Source organism: Melozone crissalis, unplaced genomic scaffold (assembly GCF_028551555.1).
Source record: "Melozone crissalis strain CALT ecotype California unplaced genomic scaffold, PUWL_Pcris_2 ptg000002l_1, whole genome shotgun sequence".
Lineage (NCBI taxonomy): Eukaryota > Metazoa > Chordata > Aves > Passeriformes > Passerellidae > Melozone > Melozone crissalis.
The window spans coordinates 22,084,453-22,107,315 of record NW_026535780.1 but is presented as its reverse complement, the minus strand read 5'-3'; the positions used below and the strand labels follow the sequence as shown (position 1 = coordinate 22,107,315).

At 37.1% G+C, this 22,863-nt stretch overlaps 1 protein-coding gene across 1 annotated transcript in view; it reads left to right on the top strand.

Moving 5' to 3' along the window:
* The window catches only part of STK3 (serine/threonine kinase 3), a 125,850-nt gene that overhangs the window by 19,579 nt on the left and 83,408 nt on the right, over positions 1-22,863 (top strand). Inside the window, exons 5-6 of the mRNA XM_054288431.1 lie at positions 6,246-6,410; positions 6,827-6,994. Of these exons, the coding sequence (XP_054144406.1) occupies positions 6,246-6,410; positions 6,827-6,994 (333 nt within the window). The remainder of the gene's footprint in view (positions 1-6,245; positions 6,411-6,826; positions 6,995-22,863) is intronic.

Genomic DNA, 22,863 nt, shown 5'->3' with positions numbered 1-22,863 from the left:
GGGAATGGACTTAGTCAGTTAAAACAATTCAGCTGACCCAGACCCCTTTAGAGGGGCCTCAGGAAGGAGAATGTGTGCAAGAGAACCTGTGGATGAGTTGTCCCAACAGCTGCATGGATTACGTGGTGTGTGATGGACTGGATAAACCCTCATTCTCCCTTGTGTGTGGCATCCATAGCCAGTTAGATATAAATATGTGAATTAGATGTCTGTTACAGTCTCCTAATAGATGTGGAACACTAGGATTTGCTGCTTTGCTCCACATTTTGATTTTTAAGATTGTCCTCATGTCTAATGTATTTTATGTAGGCTGTAAAGTTGTTCACCTTTATCATTCACATTATTTTTAATATATAATCTGCATGTGGTTTTGATGGTGAAGTATTAGAAGCTGTTCCATGGCTGACTCTTTAGAGGGTAGCACCAACCTGTCAAAGGAACAGCATAGAGGATTAGAACTAGCCTAAGATACCAAAGAGATAAATGTTCCACAAGGGTTTAAGTGAGGATCTTGATGTGAACAGAAATCAAAAGATAAGCAGAAAGATTATGACTGTGAGATTATACTAAGGTGCAAGGTCTAGAGCTGTGCTGGTGGAAGAATGATGGTGTGCATGGAAAATCTCAGAATAACATTGACCAAATTGTTTAGGATAAATACTGCTCATAGAGATTGATCAGGAATAGATTAGTGTCAGAACCACACATCTAGATCAGGATAGCAGCATTGACTGCAACATAGTTTTATATTAATATGAAATAGTTTTGTTTCTTTTAATTGTTCTGTGTGGTGATTGTCAATGGCACTGCATGTATGTCAATATCAAACTGCTTCTAGAACTAGAGAGTACTGGCTATTGAGTAGATGGCAAGCTGTGTGCTGTGCCAAAGCCTGTAATGGTGTGGTTCTATATTCAGCTGTTTGTATGTTGAAAGTTGCTTGTAGGGACACAGACAGTACAGTACCTAGACAGTGACTTTTAACCATGCTTATGAGGACAGATTCTGATTTAGAGTAAAGAAGGGAGGAGATATAATTAGGAAGCATTTTGATGTGGATTTTAAGAGTTTATTTGTAGTTTTGTGAATAAATGAATAGTTGTAGGAGCTTTGGATCTGTTTTTATGTACTTTGGTCCCTTGTTACTTCCAACAATTCATAGGCTGTGTAAGTGTCCTCCATTTATTTCCACAAATTCCATCAGGTTTGCATTAGTTTGTGTGTCAGCTAGTCTCTATGCTGTAAAGAAGAACTGTATGTAGTTTTTTGTCATGTTAAAAAAAACCAATCAGTATTTCCCTCCCTCTGGACACATTCTCATCCTTCACCCTCATTCTTCAGCTGTGGGCCCCAGAGCAGCACACAGAGCTCAAGGAGAGGCTGCACCAAGGCTGTCCAGCAGGGCAGTCACCTCTGCCACCAGCTGGGGATGCTGAGTTTGATGCAGGAAGGGGTTTGTCCTCTGGGCTGCCAGGGTGCATTGCTGACTCCTGCTGAGCCTGCTGCTGACCAGCACACACAGATCCCTTCCTGCAGGGCTGCTCTTGAGCCGTTACTCTCCCAATTTATGCTTGTCCCTGTGTTACCCATCCCAGGTGTAAAATCTGTCATTCAGGCTTGTTCAGTTTCATCCTGTTCATCATTGCCCAGTGCTCCATTCTGTCCAAATCCCTCTGCAAGACTTTTCATTCAAACAGCATCTCCCACTTTGGTATCCTCAGCAAACTTTACTAATGGTGCATTCAATTCCTGCATCCAGATTATCGATAAAAGTAGTGAACAAAATGAGCCTTAGAATTGAGGGTACATCACTGGTGACAGGTCACCAGCCAGATGTAGCTCCATTCACTACAACCCTTCAGCCTCCAGCTCAGTGTCTGTCTGCTCATCTTGCAGAAGGATGCCATGAGGTAAGTAAGCCTTACTTAGCTAAAAACCAGTGGGTGGGTGACCTCATCATAGAAAGGTATCAAATTAAACAGGATTTCTCTCTGAGAACCCATGTTGACAGTGCCTGATGATCTCATTGTTCTTTTGAAGCCTTTCAGTAGTACCTAGTATGATGCTCTCCATCAGTTTGGTAGAAACTGAGATTAGACTAACATATACATAGATTCCTGGGTCTTCCCTCATGCCCTTTTTGTAAACTGGAATAACACTGCCTAGCTTTCAGTCAGCAGGGACCTCAGCCACTAATTTTTCAAGACCTAAAGCTAGTGATTTTACCTCCTTAGAAACATACACTTGCTGTTTGTTCAGACAGATAACTAACTTACTTTTTCTTTAGTAGCGATGTATTTTGGAATTTGTTTATTTTGGGATGATATTCAAACTTTAAATATAGACAAGTCAGCTAAAACAAACCACCCATGATTTATTCAAATTGGTGTAAAATGCACCTAATTTTGTTGTACGGAGTTGTAAATTCTACTAATACAGAATCATTGAATGGTTGATGTTAGAATGGACCTCTGGAGGTCACCTGGCCCAACCAGCCTGTTAAAGGCCATCTGGAGTTGGCTGCCCAGGGCCATTTCTGCATGGTTTTCAGGGAGGGAGACTCCACAACTTCCCTGGGTAATGTGTTCCAGTGCTTAGTCACACTCACAGTAAAAAGTTTCCTGCTGTTTAGAGGGAACCTCCTGTGTTTGAGAGTATGTCCATTGCCTCTGTTCCTGTCACTGAGCACCAGTGAAAAGAGCCTGACTTCATCCTCTTTGCACCTTCCCTTCAGTTATTCCCATACATTAAAAAAATTCCCCATGAGCTTGATCTTCTCCAGGCTGAATGGTCCCAGTCTCAGTCTCTCCTCCTGGGAGAGATGCTCCAGTCCCTTGGTCATCTTTGTGGCCCTTTGTGAACTCTCTCTGGTGTGTCCATGTCTCTCATACTGAGGAGCCCAGAAGTGGACCCAGCACTCCAGATGTGGTGTCAGCAGTGTGGAGCAGAAGGGAAGGATCACTCACCTTCCTGCACCTCCTGGCAATGTTATCTCATGCAGCCCAGGATACCATTTGCTTTTTGGCAGCCAGTGTACAAAATACTTAAATACCATTAGTGTGTGGAAAAACCTCTGCACAAGATGGTTGTGGTCTACAGAAAAACATAATGGAAGTTTTAGAGCAATGTTCAATGTATCCAATAAGGGAAGAAATTATGTATTGCATTTAACTGTGCAGTATAGCTCAGATGCAATACTGCATAGTTAAATAGTGTTTCTGGATTTAGAAGTATACTGTTGGAGAACTTTGTAATTTATGTGCTTTCACTGTTATCCACAGATGGTATGGGTTCTGCAAAAAGTTTAAATGGCACAAAAATAATGAAATTAATGATTTTGAAATCTTTTTTTAGATAATTTTTTTTGATGATTGCATGGTAATGTTCAATATGGCAGTTCATTATTTTCTGAAAAGATAATTTTGTCTAGGGAAGGTTGAGTGTACTTTCCTTGCTTCTTGTGTAAGGCTTGAAATTCATTGCATCCTTCTAAATAATATTAGGTATTAAAGCCAAACATTTTGTCTAAGTATTGTTGTGTACATACTTGGCCATGTTCAGCAACAGTACAAGCAGGAGTGATTTTAGTGACTGCATCATGTTATATATATGACGATTATATGAAGCACAAGTGGACAAATCTAGGATGTCTGGAGCTGGAATTGATGTGTCTTGGAACATCATAAATCTGTTCTTTTTTCTTTTTTCCTGTGCTTTCCTGTTACTGCTGTTTGTGATAAACATGACTTGTGCTCTCTGCCTACTTCTTAGTGGTGATATTCACTTCTCTGGGTTTTTTTGACCACTTTGTGTATTTGGATGTGTAAATACTTTGTTCTTCTGTAATATTTAGCTATGGTAGAGTTTTACTTTGCTGAGGATCCCCAGATAGTGCATCATGTTGCAGTAGTCCAGGATTCTCTTTTGGTTTGCTGGATTCTCACTCCATAGCTCATTTGCCAGCTTTTGGTTCCAGTCTTCTGTTAGCCTCTCGTTTTGAGAGCTGGACTTTGTCATGCAGCTGCAAAACCACTTCTCCATCTAGAGCTGATGATCCAAAGATGCTCATGTGGTTAATTTTTCAAGAACTAAAGCTAGGTGTTTACCTCCTTAGAAGCACAACATATTGAAGAGTGATCTCTGACGTGTCCTCTAAGCACCATTTTTCATGATACTTGTTTCTAGATGAAAGTGGGAGGGAAGCTGTATGCTTATCTTGCTGTACATTTCTCAGTGCTCAGGGTCATTTTCTGTTGCATGTTCAGGATTAGCTGCATGGAAGGCTTTGGAGATTGATGACATTGTATTGTTTCTGAAATTGGGTGGATTTGGTAAAGTTTGGGCAGCAAGTGTTACAGTCAGCATATCTTAAACCATTCATGGTACCGTGTTTAATAGCCAGGGTTTAAATTGCCTGAAGTGTGAGTCTGCAGATAATCACAGTTTTAGTGATTCACCATAGAATTTTTAGCTCACATAATGAAGATTGTCTCTTTCTCCAAATATCTTTTTGACCATACTTAAGTTTATCTTACAGTTGATTTGAAATCCCTTCTTGCTTGACTCCAGATCAGGTAAAGGGTTTTACTCCCATGGCACAATGCCAGGAAAGTTGTGTTGTTTGAACTGTGTGTAAAAGGGTTTTCAGTTCTTCTGGCATGCAGTCCTTTGAAGCAGCATAGCAGTCAGCATAAAGTAGCACAAGTGAAGGCTTTGAGTTGTGTGCTGCTGAATAGAAACAGTGAAAGATCTCAGAGATAAATGGTGGGCAAGGAATGCATAATGCACAGCAGAGGCAGTAAGTGCTTGGCTTGGAGCTAATACACCACCATCAATTTCATCCTCTGCTCGCGTAGGAAAAGGTTTATAAAAGTCTCTGGAACTCTTGGGGTATATCAACACATGCACTTTTTTGAAAGCAATGACAATTTGAGCAGCAGCTACTTTGCTTTGTCCTGCTTTACTATGCCATGAGTTGAATCCAGGAACCGTTTTGTTGGAAAAATAATTTGGCAGACAGGTTTGTTATCAACTAGGATCTGTCTGTTGTAGTTGTTCAGTGGAAGGAGGGCTGAGATACTGTGAATTACTGCTGTAGGTTGCAGGGAAAGGAGGGACTGGAGCTTGGGACTGCTGTTAAAATAAATGTGCAACTGTGCCCTTGGGCTCCACACCTAGGTTTTGTGTGACTGGATAGAAGCTGCAACAGGGAAGTAGTTCTGTTTATTAAATAATTAAAACTTGTGAGCAGCTCAGGTGCAGATAATCTTGCTGACTTTTTTTTTCCTTTTTGTTCTTTCCTTCTTTTGGCTTAGAGTGGATTTTTTGTTTCTTATGGGCTTTTGGTGGTGGTTGTTTTTGGAGGGAGGTGTGGATGTCTACCAACACTTTTAGAACTGAAACTGGAAGGAATTGCTGGTGTTTAATTTATTTTCTGTGTAGGCTTGGAAAAGTAGAGGAAAGAGGGGAAAAATGCAACCCCGAATTGCAGCCAAATCAGAGTATTCATCATCACTTTTCCAGTTTCTTGCATTTCTGAGAATGTGTGAAGTTCACTTTAGTTCTTCTATTGAAGCATCAGTGTACTGTAATTAATTGGCATTTCAGTTGTATGGATAATTTCCTTGAGCAGTTGCATCACATGGAATGAGTTATATGTGCATGCTTGTGCTTTTATTTGAGAACAAATGTTGATTGAAAAGTGTTCTCAAGGGGGTCTGATACCTGAAAAAGAGACTCTTGCTGTTTCTCTGATAACGCTTGTTCAGGAGCTTATGTGTTCCTATTTTGTTGATCTAAAGTGATGAAAATAAACAACTGCTAGCTGATGACTTGCTCAAGAGTTGGTGTTATTTATGAAGTAATAAAACAAAATATGTTTCAGGTTTTTTCACTTTGTTGTGTTTTCTGTCATAATGAAACGTCTGTCATCTTTTTGCCAGTTGACTTGCAATTTATTGTGGCATTTGTGATGGCATGTGACTCTGCACTATATAAGAGTTAAGAGAAGCATTTTGGCCTGCCAAGTCTACACAACACCTTTTTTCTCTATAGTTGGCATTTAATAATTTATTTTTTATTCGGGGTTTTTTTTAGCTTTAAAATGGAAGTTTTTCTGGTCTGCTAAAAAAAAAGTCAAGCATTGTGCTCCTTACAATAATCACTATGAAATGATCATGATTTAAATAAGTCAAATATATGGACCTTTTGTGTATACCTGAAAGTGGTTTAATGTTTTCTTACAGCTAACAGAAGATGAAATTGCAACTATTTTGAAATCTACTCTTAAAGGACTTGAATATTTGCACTTTATGAGAAAAATACATAGAGATATAAAAGCTGGAAACATCCTTCTTAACACCGAGGGACATGCAAAATTAGCTGATTTTGGTGTGGCTGGCCAGTTAACAGTAAGTAACTGTGGGAAGATAATTTTAAAATGCTATAGTGCTCCCAACCTTGTTCTTTCACCTTTGTCCTCTGCCTTGAATTTTGTGTCTGGGCAGTGTCACTGCCACTAGTGGTAGTGGCAGAACTAACATTCTTTATCATGGTGAGTATTTAACATGCTGCAGGGCTATTTCGTTTTTAGTTGTTTGTTTTTATAGCCCAGTGCATCAAGTGCCTGATGATCTCTTTAAATTTTAGTATGAGGTTTATTGTCAGCTCTTTGGCCTGTGTAGGCTGATGGACTGAATCTGTTTGGTCTTAATTGGAAGTCACTACCATTTGACCTTTGGGTGGATAATTTAAATATAGAATTGATATAAAGAATAATCTGAAAATAGGCATCCCTGGTTTAATGTCATAAATAATATAATTACAGGATACAATGGCAAAACGTAATACTGTTATAGGAACTCCGTTTTGGATGGCTCCTGAAGTCATACAAGAGATTGGCTATAACTGTGTGGCAGACATCTGGTCCCTTGGTATAACTTCAATAGAAATGGCTGAAGGAAAGCCTCCTTATGCTGATATTCACCCAATGAGGGTAAGTGTGTTGGTGACATTTTTTATTTTTGTATTAAAAAAACAACTCTCAAACCCACAAAACATTCAAAACCCCCTAATACTGGAATCGTAAAGTTGTATGTTTATGAAGAGAGATTTTAATACTAACAATTTTTACTTTCTATACTGCTTTCTCTTGACTCCAGTTTGCCTGTGTTTTAACACATTTCTGTAAGGTTTTTTTCTGTATCTCCACTTGAGAGGGAGCTGCAGCAGGATGCTCTTAATTGGCTTTGGGGTATTATATAGAATCTGTTTCATACTGCACTTGGAGATTTGCATCACCAAGACTCAGTCTGCTTTTGGAAGGCAGTTTTGAAAAAAAGATGACCTAAAGAAGAATTCAGAACTGTCCTATGGGAGTAGTGCTAATATTATTATTATTAGTTACACCTGACAGCTTTTATGTATTGGTGACTCCTAAGGTCTCTTAATGAATGAGTTTACTTTTTGCAAAATAAAATGTAAACAGAATTAGTTGCTTTATGAGGACTAGCAGTTACAAAGGAATTACTTGGAGAAGCTAATGGGGATCAATGTTTATCTAGGGATAACTTGACGCTGATAGTTGTGCTGAAGTTACTATGCTGCTTTTGTAATAAGCTATAGAACAGCTATGCTGATTGCACTGATGCTCCATTCTTAAATTGTTTAAAGCCCATTTTGAATTAAGAAGGCACTTTACGTTGCTTAAAGCATACCATTCTCCAGAAAAATCTTAGAAATTTTGCCGCAAAATTGTAATGCATATTAAATGATTTTATTCAGTTTTCTTTTGCTGGTGCCTCATGTATCAGAATCTTAACAGAAAGAAATCATCACTATAGAAAGAGAAGGTACTGTTCATATACAATTACTGTAAGGTGATGCACATCTGAGTTCAGGTGTATTTAGTACTATTTTTGGTTGTGGAGTTCTTGATTTTTTGGTTGTGTGTGCTCTTTGGAGGAGAGATGTTTCCTGAAATTTCTGTTAAAGCTAGTGAGTGATTTTCATTTAGAAACATTACATAACTTTGGAAGCAAAGTTTAGTAGTTTTCCTGCAGCATATTTTTCTTCCATGTAATTAACTGTTTTAAAATTACAATTCAAACAAAAATACTCAAGTGAAAGCTGAGAACAAAATAAGTATCTCTGAAGCTGGATTTTGATGGGAATTTAAGGTGAAATAACCTGTAAAAATATTTTGAAGAATGGTTGATGACAAATTAACTACACTTTATCATGTTGGGATTTTTGGTTGTACTTCTAACAAAAACTCCTTAATTACATCTGTGTAACATCACTGTATGTAGTTGCACCAGCTGTTGGAAGGTGAGGACTGCATTATCAGAGAGGATTTTTATGTGCATGACAATAGCTGCTTATAAATCAAAGGTCATTGGTTTTGAATGCTTGTGGATCTGTTTAATACTTGCAATCAAGTGAATGCTATCAAAGGCCAATGTAATCTAACACAATTCTGGATTACATACAGCATGTGTTCTTGTTAATGAATCACGTTTAAATTATGTTATGGTTTTTAAGGGCTTGTATGTAGTCTGTACTCTTTCGTATATTTGATACCTTCAGTTTTTCTTAATTTTTATTAGTGAGTTGTTACAGTGGTTAACAAGAAATACACAGATTGAAGTTGCAATAGTTTTTCTGGTGTCATATGATACAGCTTCACAGGACTTTTGGCCATATGTAGATGCTTTGTTTTAGTTATGATACAGAATTGATACAGGCAAGCATGAAAGCTTGGGCAAATTTTCATTGCTTTTCCTAGATGTTGCTGGAGTTTTGTGGTATTTATGTAAGGCACAATTTTGTTGCCTGGGAATGCATAGTGAAATTACCATGCACACTATTTTGCTGTAGGCTGGTTGGCACTGCCACAAAGTTAATGCACTGCCAGTAGGCCATTTCCTTGTCAACTGCGTTTACAGTTTAATAGAAATATTACATGACTTCTTTAAACAAGTGTTTTGGCAGAAAGGAAATAGCAGATTCCATGCAAACAAGCATAGCTTCCTCTGCTTAACCACACTCTGACTTCTCCAAAGATTTGTACTAGTTTCAGATGGGAAAGAAGTAGGGGGGGGTGCAAAATGGAATTTCAGGTGGGAGGGGAAGAAGAAGCAGGTTTTTTCTGGTTAAGTATTTCTGTCATAGTGTATTTGGCTGTAAGTGTCATCCAGGCTATTTCACACAGAATCACAAGGTTGGAAGAGACCTTCAAGATCATCAAGTCCTACCCAAGCCCTAACACCTGAACTGAACCATGGCACTGAGTGCCACATCCAGTCTTTCTTTAAACTCATCCAGGGATGGTGACTCCACCACCTCCCTGGGCTGGCTATTCCAGTACTTTATCACTCTTTCTGTAAAAAACTTTTTCCTACTATCCAAACTATATATCCCTTGGCATAGCTTGAGATTTATTTCACTTCTTCCTGCTGCAAACTTGGGTTCAACAGGAGCTGTAGTTGTCACACTTGGTTTGAGGTTCAAAGGTCAAGAGCAATTGCCAGCTCAGTAGTTTTAATGCTTTATTCACCTAAGAATTATGGACTGTCTCAATACTCGATGTCAGAGTCCTTTTCTGCTTTTGCTAATGATGAAAAGTGAAACCTCTGTGTATTTTCTATGTTTTTCTTAAGAGAAGGAGTATTTTCAGGTAGTTGTAATGGAGAGAGAAATAGAGATGTCCTCAAGGTTGCCCTAAAACAGGGTGATACAGCTGCTAGAAATAGCAAGGAATTTGCTGATTAAAAAAATCATTCAAACCTAAATAATTTAACCCATCTAGCAGGACTAAAAGGATGTTGATTGCAGCAGACTGTGCAGCACCCAGGGTTAATGTGGCTAACAGTGTCTGCATCTGCCTTTGATTGCTCTGCTGTGATGAGCAGTTAGCAATTTATAGTGGAGCTAATTAAAGGGGACTTCATTGTGGTTCTAGGTCAAGACTCAATCTCCTCCTCTGAAACTGCAGTGATGTTTTAACAGTTGAATTCCCATGTCCCCATTGACTGCAGCATATGTGCTGTCCTGTAGTGATAAAATACGTATGTCCTACCCCAGACAAAACTTAATTTGAACCATTAACTGTTTTGTTCAGTCACTCCTCTGCATGTGATATCTATCCTTAGTATTTCTAAATTCGTTGTTTTTAATCTGTGATGAGAGCCCAGAGAATGAGCTGTTTTACTGTAACAGTTGTGATTTTGCTCTTTTTCTAAAAACTGTTAACAGGCTTGTGAAATATCCTCTGTCTTTGCTAAACAAACCATGATCTCAAATTGTCATGTAAGAATTTTTTTGGTGGAACATCCTTTAAGCTGCATGATTTTCATATGATCCTTCTGCTGATCGTATTTGGCTTTAATAACCCTTTGCCATAAAGCTAGTCTTTAAACTTAAGCATGGCTCTTTTTGAGGTCCTTCTCTAGGCCACCCTTACAATTTTTCTTAATATTCATACAGTGATGTGATCAGTTATTCCTGCAAGGCTGAGATTTTTATGATCAATTTAAGTGTGGGCTGCTGCTGTTAGAGACATCCTGTCCATAGCCAGTTCCTGACCTTTCTGTTAAGCAAACACTAACATTATTGTGGCCTCACATGGAGTTGGATAAAGCAGCTGATGTTCTGAAAAGTTAATGTGATAGAAACCTCCTAGAACTGGGCCAGAGAAGTTGTAGGAGCGTGTAGTGGACAGAGGAAATGGGCTGAGGGGAGTTGCTGCTTTTCAGCCTTTTAGACCAACTGTAAAATGGCAACGTGTGTGTTTTATAAAATTTCCTCTTCTTTGCAAGGTGAACAGTTACTGACAGGTTGGTGTGCTTCAAATAAATGCTGGTAGCTCTCTTACAAAAGACAAGGAAATAAAAAGACTAAAAAAGCCCAAGCGCTTTTCTTTCATGCTTATCAGGCAGCTGCAGTAATTCACATTGTTGTGGCATGGAAGAAGCTTGTGCTAGATTTGTTTTTCAACACTTCACAGTATTGGTCTTTGTTTCTTTATGGTGAAATTTGTTGGAAATGGACATGTGGGCATCACATGTTCTGCAGTGAATTGGAGGAAGCCAATTTGAACTGCTTCCATTTGCCTTAAGTTCAATCATGATATTTATTTTTCCATGGCACTTACCCAGATTATCCATGCCTCCTGCTTAGCCTGTGTCATTTCCACCCTGGACTAATCTGTTTGTAATACCCTTTTATTCCTGATGTATCTTATAACAAACTACAATTTCCCGTTTTTTTATTCTCGACATATTGCATTAAAACTGGAGATTGAAGTGAGAATTATTGCTCTGTAGGGCTCTAAGAAAAAAGAGGTGTCATGTGGAGCATGGCAGTCAAATTGGGACCAGTTCTTTTACCCATTAGGAAGACACTTTTCTATATGCCTTTTGTGCCAGAAATTGAGGAAAGGGAAAAAAATCCCAACTTCTGTCTTTCTGTACAGTCACTCTTGCATTTCTTCTCTCCAACATGTGGTGTTATCTCATTTCTGTTATTTTCTTTAGGAGTTCACCTATCTTATCTCAGCATTACTGCTTTTAAATTAGACTAGGTTTGTAAAACTATATGGTTTTCTTATTTTAGTGCTTTTGCTTATCTTTGCAAAAGACTTTGAATTAACTTCTAAAAGTCCTTTACCTTTTAAGAACTTTCTATGAGATGCTGTTAATTTGTAACTTGATGTCTTCTTGCCTGCTGTGTCAAGATAGAGTGAGCTAATATTTAAAGAGTTTAAAATATGGATATTTGATTGTACATTACTGTTCATTATTTTACTACTCTTCACAACCTTGTGGAAGAATGACAGTGAGCTGTGCTCTTTTAAGTTGCAAGTAACATGTGTTTGCTGTGGGGACCCCAAGGCACTGATGTGATAGGGCTGTGACAGTAGAGAAATTGGAGGAGCATGTGTTCTGTTTTCAAAGAGCTGTTGTAAGACCTTTGGCCCTCTCTAGGCTTTAAATGGAATTTTTGTATTTGCTTTATACAGACCTAAATGCAGGCAGTGGGTGCAGAGGGGTGGTATTCCTGCCTGTTTCCATGCATTTCCAACATCCATTTCTGCTGGAATGAGTGTTTAGGTAGTCACATGATAAGCTGGATCAGAAAACTAACCAAGTAACGAGAAGTAGTTTTCAATGATATTGTTAACAGGGTACTCCAACTAAGTGGGGACAAAAATGTGTGGGTGGTACTGATAGAAGAAATAGGTCATCTATTTTTGGGCATCAGCCAAGTTGATTTAGGTAGTTGCAAAACCAGAGTCTCAGCTGGCCGTCTGTAAATTTATTATGATTAAAACTTAGTAATTATTAAAGGAAACTGCAGAGCTTGTCTGAAGTTGACCCTTAAAAATGCTTGTCCTAAGTGACAAACTGACATTTTTGTAGCTGTCCTAATTGTCCTTTGAGACATTTTCTGGTTGGGCATATTGATAAAATTAGACAGAATTCTAGACCTTTCATGGCTGAGTGTTCCCCCACAAAGCCTTCCTCCTTCTCCACCTCATTCTGTTCTTCCATCTTTAAATGCTATTGCTGTGATACAGCAGAACTTCTTGGAGGGAAACTTCCAGTGGTCTTGCATTTGCATGCAGCTGAAGTCAAGTTTTGATTCATAATATATTTGCCTCTGGTACTGTTTGTAGCCGAAGTTTCAAATAGATGTTACAACTTTATTAAGGAAAATACCCCATAAGCATTGTTTACACCAGACTGTATTTGTCTAACAGAAGATAAAGTACATTCTCTGTACAGACTGAGGAAAAAAAACGATTTTAAAGGAATTGCTTTCCACATAAATCACCATGAGAAATACAAGTCCATATTCTAATGGCATATGGAACATTTTTTCCTGGAGTGAGGAGTAGTGGTAGTATGTGGTTCAGATCAGTTGCAGCTCTGCTAATACCAGTGTTGATCTGTATCTTTCGTAGTTTTCATTTTTTGTTCAACAACTTTTCAGGACTGAACTCTAAGGAAGTGTGACATACTTAAGAGTTCTTAACAAAGGAAAGCATTACATTTTAATTAAATATGCTGCTAATTCAAATTAGTAAACAACCTGTCCACCTGCTCTGATCAAAATATGAATAATTGCTGTGCAGGAATTGTTGTATGAATCAAAAACCAAAACAGACGAGGCAATACATTAAAAAAAAAAAGGTGCTAAATGCTTTTTTATTAAAGATTTATTTTATTTGTCAAAATAAGTGTATTCACTTAATTTACTTGTCAAAATAAATGTGTTTACTTATTTATTTTAAATGAATGGGCAATGTTTATAGTGTGTGAACAGACCTCTTTGCCTGAACTGCTGATGGTGTGATAAGTAAAGGCTGAGGTGCAGACCAGGTCCTAATGCCCTCTTCATGATTTGACTCCTTTCAACTCATCTGGAATAAGATGATAAATGTTGGGCACATTAAAATGAGTGGTTGTGTACATTTGAACTTGCATATCTGTGCATGTTTTCCATTTTTTTTGTGAGCAAATACCTGAGGTGCTACCTAAATGAAATATTTGCATAGAGTTTGCTAGAGTCTTAATATCCAGATAATAGATCTACTGATCACCAGGAGAATTGCTAGAATTGTAACAACAATTGGACTTGATAACTTATTTCACCAGCTATTATTCTTTAATTAGGTGCATGCATGTTTTTGATGGGTTGTTGTATGTACCTTAATATGAGGAGATTGATTTCTAAATTTTCTGGAATACAATTAAGGCAATCATTACAGTAATGACATTTTTGCTAGATAGAAAGAAGAGTTTTTAGCTACTTTTTTCAGCTTGACATTACCTTTCATTGTGATTGACTTATTTTTAGTCGTGAATTGAAAACTCAATAAAGGGCAAGTTGTGGTCCCACAGAAAAAAATAATTTTCTGTCAAAGTTTCACTTGTGGTTCTTGGGCAAGCTGATCATGGAGCTGCAGAGATCCTACTCTGTAGATTTTTTCTTTTTAATTTCAAAGTGTGTATGGGTCTCCAAACTCAAAGTACGATTTATGATTTTACTTAAAATATGTTTGGTGTTCACTCATATATGGAAGGTGATTTCAAGTACTTTCTTCCTTAAGCTCTTATTTTTCGTGGAAATGCTAGTCATACATGCAGGCTTAGTACCCTTTGAACATAACTTCTTCTTTAATGTGTAATCCCTGCAGGATTAATGCAGGCAGTGAATTTCCAAAGGATTTAATTTGCTTATTTGTTTGTGATCTGCCCTCCTATGGACTTGCTGTAGAGATGAAGGGGAAAAATTCTTATGAGTGAGGAAGTCAACCCAGGGAAGAGCTCTAGGGGTATAGTCTAGTTTCTTGTGGTACAGAATTACAATTTCTTTCAGTTTTTCAGTGTGCCTAGCATAGAATTTTTCATTAAAATTCCTATGGCATGGCTTAGTCAAAATATATAAATGGACTGAAAAGAAGTGGTGTATGAATTCTCCTCAGACACTGAAGACAAGTTTAGAAGTATCTGGTTGCAAAACATATGAAATATAGCATATGATATTTTATTTATTTCCTTAAATTGCAATCAACAGTTCATTGCTTGACTTTACCAGACTCAGTGATGAGTATTTAGCCTCCTAGGGAATGATGAGCCAGCATGGCAGCATCCAGTTTCCAAGACTGGACAGCTTGCTATGCAAAGGGATTGTAGGTTTAACATCAGCCCATTTCATGTGAAAGAAAGATTTGTAATAGTACTATGAAAGCAAGATAGGAAAAAATACCATTTGTTCTCTGGCAAAACTTCAAAGATAGTAAAATTTTTCTTCCTAATAGGCCAAGGAACTTTTCAAAGAGATTCTGCCATATGGCTTCCCAAACAAAGGATTGACAGATCTTGCTGGTTTATTGAACTCTTTAATGGTATGACATTAGCATTGATTTGCAGTGAAAACACTAGATTACTTGAGGTGTGCTCAGTGATTAAACTGGAGGATGATAGCATCCTATTCCTGTTCACATCAAAGCTTTTCAAAAAGTCTACAATCTGATTGTGTAATTGTTGTTTTCCTGCCTTTTTTATTTACCCTCCTTTTTTCTTGCATCTCTCTATCTTGCTTTTTTTTTCAGTGAGGAGATGGTTTAAAAGTTCATGTAACAAATCTATATAAATAAAGTGCAATTAAAACTATATAAACTGCAAGTTTATATAGTGCAATTAAACTATATAATTAAAGGGCAATGTAAATAAAGTGCAATTAAAGAGTAGTTGCAGAATCTAGCATACATGTTTGATTGTAGCTGAGAGAATGAGTTGTCACTTCTTCACATCACCAGAATTTTCTTTATGTCACTAGAATTTTTCGAAGTAGAATTAATGTTTATTACTGTTAAAAGTATAAATTCCTTACATTTTAAAATTATGTCGGTTTTGCTGGTGCATATCTGCAAAAAGGAAATGTAAATCTGTCATGTGTAATAAAGTAGCAGAAGCAGAGAATATTTGAAATTTGTACTGGAACTGGAGTTTAACTCGAATTAAATGGAAAACATTTATTGCATGCTTCTAAATGAGGATTTAATTTAAATTAGTGCATCTTTTTAGACTTTCCCCTGAATAGGAAATTTGAGACATGCTTCAGTTGATGGTTGGTTTTCTCTGACTTTGATTAATCACTTTCAAAGTAAGTGGAGGATCAGTACAGTGTTTTCATAATTACACACAAGTGAGTTAACTTGAAACTTTTAACTAAAATAACTGTAAAGAGAGTTTGATCTTGGTTAGTTTCATGTAATGCTGTGCATCTTCTGTGAGTGATTCAGATTCTTAGTAGTGCTAATCTGAAAGAAGGACTCATACCATGATGCTACCTGTTTATTTACAAGGTGCTTCGGTGGTAGATGTTGAACCTGGAAAAATTATTTTTTCTAAGATATTGGAACAGTAAACAGAGGTTGAATGAAGCCATGAAATGAATGAAAATACGCTTTATGACTTGAGTGAGCACTGGCTCAAGCCCTGTGCCTGTAAGCATTGTTAAAGGTCATTTGATAGAGCTGTTAATGAGGGTAAAGCCCGGAATGCGTTCGGCAGACGTAGCATGGCACAGGATAACAGCACCTACTGTTATCAGCACCCACTGAGCTGGCTGCTTTCTCCTGGGCAAATGTTAACAGCAAACAAGCAGACAACCTTCTACCAAAAGGCTTATTCAGAAGTTTTTGAATTGCTATAGATTTGCTCATTTGTGATGTTAGTAATATAGTAAACATAGATCAAAGTGCAAAGCAAAATTAGTTTGCAACTTGAAGATCTCAAGAAAATTTTATTTGGAATAGGCAATCATCAAGAGTCATTAAATCTAAAATGACAATTTTAACATAACAAGGCTTTTCTATTAATGAGTTTTACAGCCATTGTTATTAAAAAAAAACCAACTTTCCATCATTTGTACATGTCATCGTATGCTGAATTTATTCAATTTCTGTTTAACCTGCACTGTGGATGTGGAAAATAGTTCAGCAAGGTGTTTATGCACGGATTTAGGAGAAGTAATTTTATTAGCAATTCTGTAATGTCTTCCAGGATATTGTCAAGTATACCACTTTTAAGTCAAGAGCTATACATATTAGCTAGAAATATACTTCCATTTCTTTTTACTATTATCTTTCAAGTTCTAGGGTTAGCACTAAATATACAAGGTTAATTTTTATGCAGTCTGGCAATTAGCTTCATTAAAGAGGAGGGAATCTGTACATTGCTTTTAATTGAATTGTCTGTTTGAATTTTTTGTATACAACTAATGTCTTTTTAACCCAAAAAAGAACTCGGTAAACAATTTTAAGGCATTCTTGGAAACTTGAATTAATGTTTATTTATTGAAGTGAATTGTATGTTCACTTTTTTTAAAATATGTTTTCTGTCAGTATAGCTAGTTGACCTGGAGGAAGTGCTTTAGAGACTTGACTGATGTATTGTCAATTTCTTAGCTCATTATTGCAAGTTTTAAAAGCAGAAGTGTATTTACTTGGATTTTAGTTAAAGTGATATTTGATTTTTTTTTTTTAATATGTGGGGAAAACCGCAATCAAATTAGGAGGAAAATATTAAGCTTCTGTTGCTACTTACCAGAAGATTTTTATATGCTTTGAGCCTATACTGATTGTTTACTTCATAAAGAATCTAAAAAATTGCTTAGATTGGGAGGTGGTTAAAATTTGGAATGAAGAAAGCTTATTAAGACTGCATGTACCCTGTTTCTGTCATGGTATTATATTGCCTTAAAATGTACACTAGGTAATTTTTAAAGAGGATGATGCATATTTAATGAAGAAATTTATTTATTTAAAAGGAAGGGTTGCCAATCAGTCTAAATTTGCTTCAGTTAAAACTTGATGGTCTAAAGACAACTTATAATCCTTTTCTTGTTGTAAAGTATTGTCAAATTTGTAGTAGTATCAGTTAAGTTTATGGAAACTTTGTTTTTAGGTGGTTTAAAATAGAAGTAAATCTTTCATTTGTATTTGATGGCACCTGTTTTCATTTTGTTTCCCTGGCAACACCAGTGGTATCAAAAATTGCCTGTAGACCACCCTGGTTTTAGAGAAGAATGAAATCAGCCTGGCTCAGCCTTTGATTTTACTTACTAAGTACTTAGACAAAGCTTTAATACACAGTCAGTACTTTACAAACTAACTCAAATGATTGGAGTATACAACTTGTGATTTTGTTTTTTAATTAGAATTTTCTGTACCAATGCCAATTTTTATTGTTCTGCTGTTTTTAAAATGCACTGAGATACAGGAAGTATTTTTGATATACTGTCTCAAGAAGTGTTGAAAGCTGTAATAACTACCTGCAGAAAAGTAGAGTAAAAATTCATAGTTTTTAGGTAACACAATCTGTCTGCTTTTAAAGCTGTGTGGATCCAAGGTTTTCTTCCAGATGTAAGTTGTCAATATTTGCATTCCCACAGGAAACAAAAGCAACATGAGTGTTACCTCCAGATTCTGTTTTTGTCTGTGCTTCTTTACTATGTCTGAGAATTCACCTTATGAAAATTACATACGTGGTGTTCCAAATGCCACAAATCTTAATACATTATCAGTTTGTGTTTCAGAAACACAAACATGGACATAATTCTTCCAAACACTGCTTATCATTACCTACTTGCCTAAAAAACTCTACTGATAAAAACTCATCTGCTGTGAGGAGCTCCTCCTCTGAGCTCCATGCTATACTGTTAACAAATGAGGAAAAAGTTGGTGTTCTGGTAGAGCACTTCGGATTTTTAGTAATGGTCACAGGAACACTGGACAGTCTGAGAAGTTTAAGGTGTCTTACATTTTCCATTCTCCCCCAGAAACTTAGAATAATTTTGGAAGATAATGAAGTAATCTGTTCCCAGAAAAGAGAGTACCTCTGATGGAGTTGATGGGTACCTGTGGTGCAGTACTTCCCAGTGTCCTGCTGCTGGGACTGAAGGCATTAGAGATGGCAGCCCAGTGTTTTCTCTGCTGCTGCTCCTTTCCTCATGCTATGAGAATGTAAAACAGGTAGCATCAGCCAGCACAAGATTTGTTGGCGAACTGACATGCATGTGTTTAAACAGTCATCTGTTTCAAGTGGGATGTTCCTTAAGAAATGTAATAATCATGAACTCTGACCTGGGACAGAGGGCACTTCTACACTGGGCAGGTACGTCCGGACACAAGTGAACTTTGCCTGTACTGTCCCCCTTTCAGTTTGCTTCAGGAGTGTCTCTGGAGCAACTGTGTGCATACTATAAATGTCTTGCTTTTTTGTTTGTTTCTCTGAGTAATATGACTAATTTGTGCAAGCTGTGTTTTTTGATGTTTAGAAGTAGCTAGCATTTGATTCTTATGGTGAAAATGAGCATATGCAAGTTCCTAATTTGTAAAACATGCTGTTGTTAAACAGTCAGAGTAATTAAATTATTTAGAGAAATTGGCACAAAGTTTCTTAGAACTTGATCCTTCTAGCAGTTGTGTGAATTGTCATGTATGAATTGTGACTGTGGAGCAACTGGTTGCATCGCCACTTCCTGGTGTGAAAATATGTGGAGTGTGCAGTAGCTGGAAGGTTCTTTTTAGACTGGAAATGTTATGGTAAGCTGATGGTGCTTGAGAAAGGTCTTACTGCTGTAGGCCTGGGTGAGCAGTAGGACAGGCTAAAAGCCAGAGGACATGTCTGTCTGTCTGTCATGGATGAGTGTTGAAAAGTTGGGGGATGCTCCCTCTGACAGCCGTGCTGGCTGAGGGCAGGATGTGATGCGGCTGCAGCTCAGGAGCAGAGCAGTGCCCTGCCCTGCCTCTGTACCCAAAGTCACGTACCTGGCCTCTGAGCTTGTTTCCAGGTTTACCTCTCTCCGTGTGGAAGATGCCTTCTGTTTCAGGCTGTAATTCATAACCCTTAGTACAGAATTCATTCACAGCACCTGGACTGAGTGTGGACACAGAAGTGCATTTCACCAAGGGGCTAAAGCATATGCTGCAGGATTTCTGCTGCTGGCTTGTTGACTTTGTGCATGTTCTGGTTAGATTAAGGTTCAGTTCAGCATTAAGTTAGCTGATGCAAAATTTAACCAATTTAACCTATTAGTTTTTTTTTTTTTTTTTTTTTTTTTTTTTTTTTTTTTAAGTTAGTTACTCCAGGAGAACAGTGTATTCTTCTGCAATGTTTCTGATCTAGCATTGTGATTCCTAAAGCTGCTTTAGTGTTGTCTGGAAAGAACTATGATAAAAATCAACTAGACTAACATGCCCATAATATAAGAGTTTGTTCTTGACCCCTTAGTACTTACAGATTAAGTCAGTGTGTATAATGTTCATTTTCTTAAGCCATTTAGTCATATATGTCTTCCAGGTATTGTCTCATACACTGACCATGTTCTTTTCCTACTGCTTTTTAATAGTCTAGTTGGGATGTTACCTTAACTCCTTACCTGTATTGGGAAAACAAAAACATTGTTGGCTCAGCTTTCTTTCACTGAAGGGAACTTTTTTTCTGTAAAATTAATGTTAACAGAAGAAGAAGGTGTATCCTGAACATCATAATTACGTTTGTTACACATTTAATTAATGACAGTTATGAGAAGACACATGGTGAGTAGAAGGAAACTGCCAAACCTGGCATTGACACAGGACCATTTTTTTTGCCTTTTGCAACACAGCTTTGATCAAAAGATGCTCTTGATGCATGTTGCTAAAATAACTAACTTTCACACTCCAGAATTTCAGCAGTTGACAAAAGTCTCCACCTTTATTGGTTTCCTTTGACAGTTATATTTATAAAAATAGCCTCTCAGAGGGACTTTAAAGGCAGTAGCCTGGATTACTAGGGCCCAAGACAGCAAATCAGGAGCTAAAAACAGACACTGGAAATATCTTGCTTTTGTTTAAATTTGGGAATTGTTACCTAGGCTCTGCTACTGTAGTGTACACATAGGATGATTTGACTTCTGCATTATTCCCTTCTCTAGCTTTGTTTTGCTTTCATGATAGGAATCAAAAACTCTATCATAATTTCATAATTGCTATGGCCAAGTGGGCTTTAGTTAAAGTATTTAATTATTTATTTGTATTTCACTACTTATTTATAAACATCTGGGGAATTTTAGTATTATGTTTGTAAGAATCTCTACTAGATTTTTGATGTTGAAATGGGAGCTTTTGGTTGCTATTGAGGCTTCAGAATTTATTAACAAATTCATCTGTAAGGGAAATTTGTTTAACAGAGTAAAACATTATGTTTCTAATGCCTTTGCATTTCAGATGGTGATGGTTTAAATTATGACACCAGCCCTGTGCCTTAGGGCTTGCAATTCTGTAACTTTTTTCAGATGCATCAACTAAGCATTGCCTAATTTGTTATGAAATTGGAAGAAAAGTTGTTCAATAATTCTTACTAAGTTGTGCTGCTAACATCTGTTTCCCATAAAATACTGGTAATATGATAAGAATTGAAAGAATTGTGTGATTACCAGTTTCAAATAACCATTCCATTGATGGTCAACCAAAGATGGCTTTTCTTTCACTGAGGGAGTCATTTGAATGTATGGGGTGTTAAGTCCAAATGGCAGAGAAAGCTAATGCTGGTGGGTGATATGCAAAGGTAAGCTGTGTTGGTTTTGGATGCTGTTCTTTACAGAACCTCTGGCAAATTTAGGAGTTAAGTTATATGTTTTCTCTTTTTAAATTTATCATTAAGTGTATTTATAATTTATCTAAAGAAATTGATTGAGTATTCACTAAAAAAATGAAGCTGACTTCTTGTTACAGACAGTTTAAGTATGTGTGGTTGGATTTTTTATTTTTAATCAGTGTTTTTAATATATAAACAGTGGTTCTTGAAAAAAATTTGCCATTTGGCAGGTATAAGGATCTGTTCTAGAAATTGAAGGTTTTAAATGGCCCTGTTTAGAGCCCGAGTAATGATTGGCTGGTCCCCTACCATAAGTTAAAGCCAAATTTTGAAACTTAGTCTGGATTGTTTAGGTCAGGCAAGATGTGCTCAGGAATATTCTTTCTTTTCCCAATTTCCACATGAATTTTCATCTCTTCCACCTCCTTTCATGTCCCCGGTGCTTTGGCCAGGCAAAGGGGAGCTCTCCAGCATGCAAGCAGAGAAAAGGTTAGTCAAGCCACAGGAGTGAAGCTTGGCAAAGCCTCCTTGAGAGATTGGAGTTCTGTTTCACAGAGAAAATCAGATCCCAGCCATGGCAATCCCTTCACTGGGGGAGCCTCTGCTTTCAGATTTTTCAGTATTAGTAGTTTCACTTGTATTTTGTTGTCTCTGCGCATCAGCTTCTTAAAGAGAAAAGCCAGTGAGTTCAGGGTGTGCATGTGAGTAGCTAATGGATGTGACTGATGTGTTTTGAGAATTCACCATTCCTTAACTGCTGTACCTTGTGCTCATGTAACCTAGAGTTATGGTTCATCTCCAGTACAAACAGCCTTGCTAGGGAAATATAGGCAAATCTTGTTCAGAGGCAGAGCAGTAGGATTTAAAAAATTGCATCTAGAAGGTGATCAGGAACCTTAGTATTTTCAGACAAAAATGAGCATTGTATTCTTTGTATTTTTTCCCATTATTGCAAGCTGTTTCCAGACATGTGGAAACCTGCTTCCATTAAATGAAGATGAAGAAAACAACAAATTTTTATTGTTACTGGGTTGTTTTTTAAAATATCTTTATCTATGGAGTTAGTTATTTGAGAGGAATATATGTGTATATATAAAATCCATAAACATATCTCAATATCTATGAAGAAAGAGCTTAGTTTCTTATATGCAGGAATACATATTTACATATTGATTTATCTCTCAAAGAACTCTGTACAGATACACAAGCACACAAACACAGAGGAGTTCTTTTGTTCTATATATTTGCAAATAATGCCCTGTTAAAAATGGCTCTTTCAGTCATGCAGAAAATGAGTATTTGTTTAATTATTTTTTAGTGTCCATGTTTAATAACACTTGTAAGGCATTGTTTGTTCAGCAGCTTGCAGATGTCTCCTTGGTGATCATATGAGTGCAAATTTGATTTTCATATAGCCCTTCACAAAATGTTTATGCCTAAGAGCTCCAGTGGACTTAAAGCTGTATGTGATACTAAACTGAGACACTCTCCGTTTTACTGCCAAGAGTGGATGCCCAAGCAATGCTTAACTACTGTGTAGAAAATGAGTCTTATGCATTTTCTGGATCAATTGGACATCACATAGGTCATTTGAAGTGGAATTAGGCAGAGAACCTGGTAAATCATCCTATATTTATCTGTGCTGCTGTGCAGATTCCCATGAAAACTTTCAATCTGGCTCTTTTTTTATGAAAGGCGTAATTACAGGCAT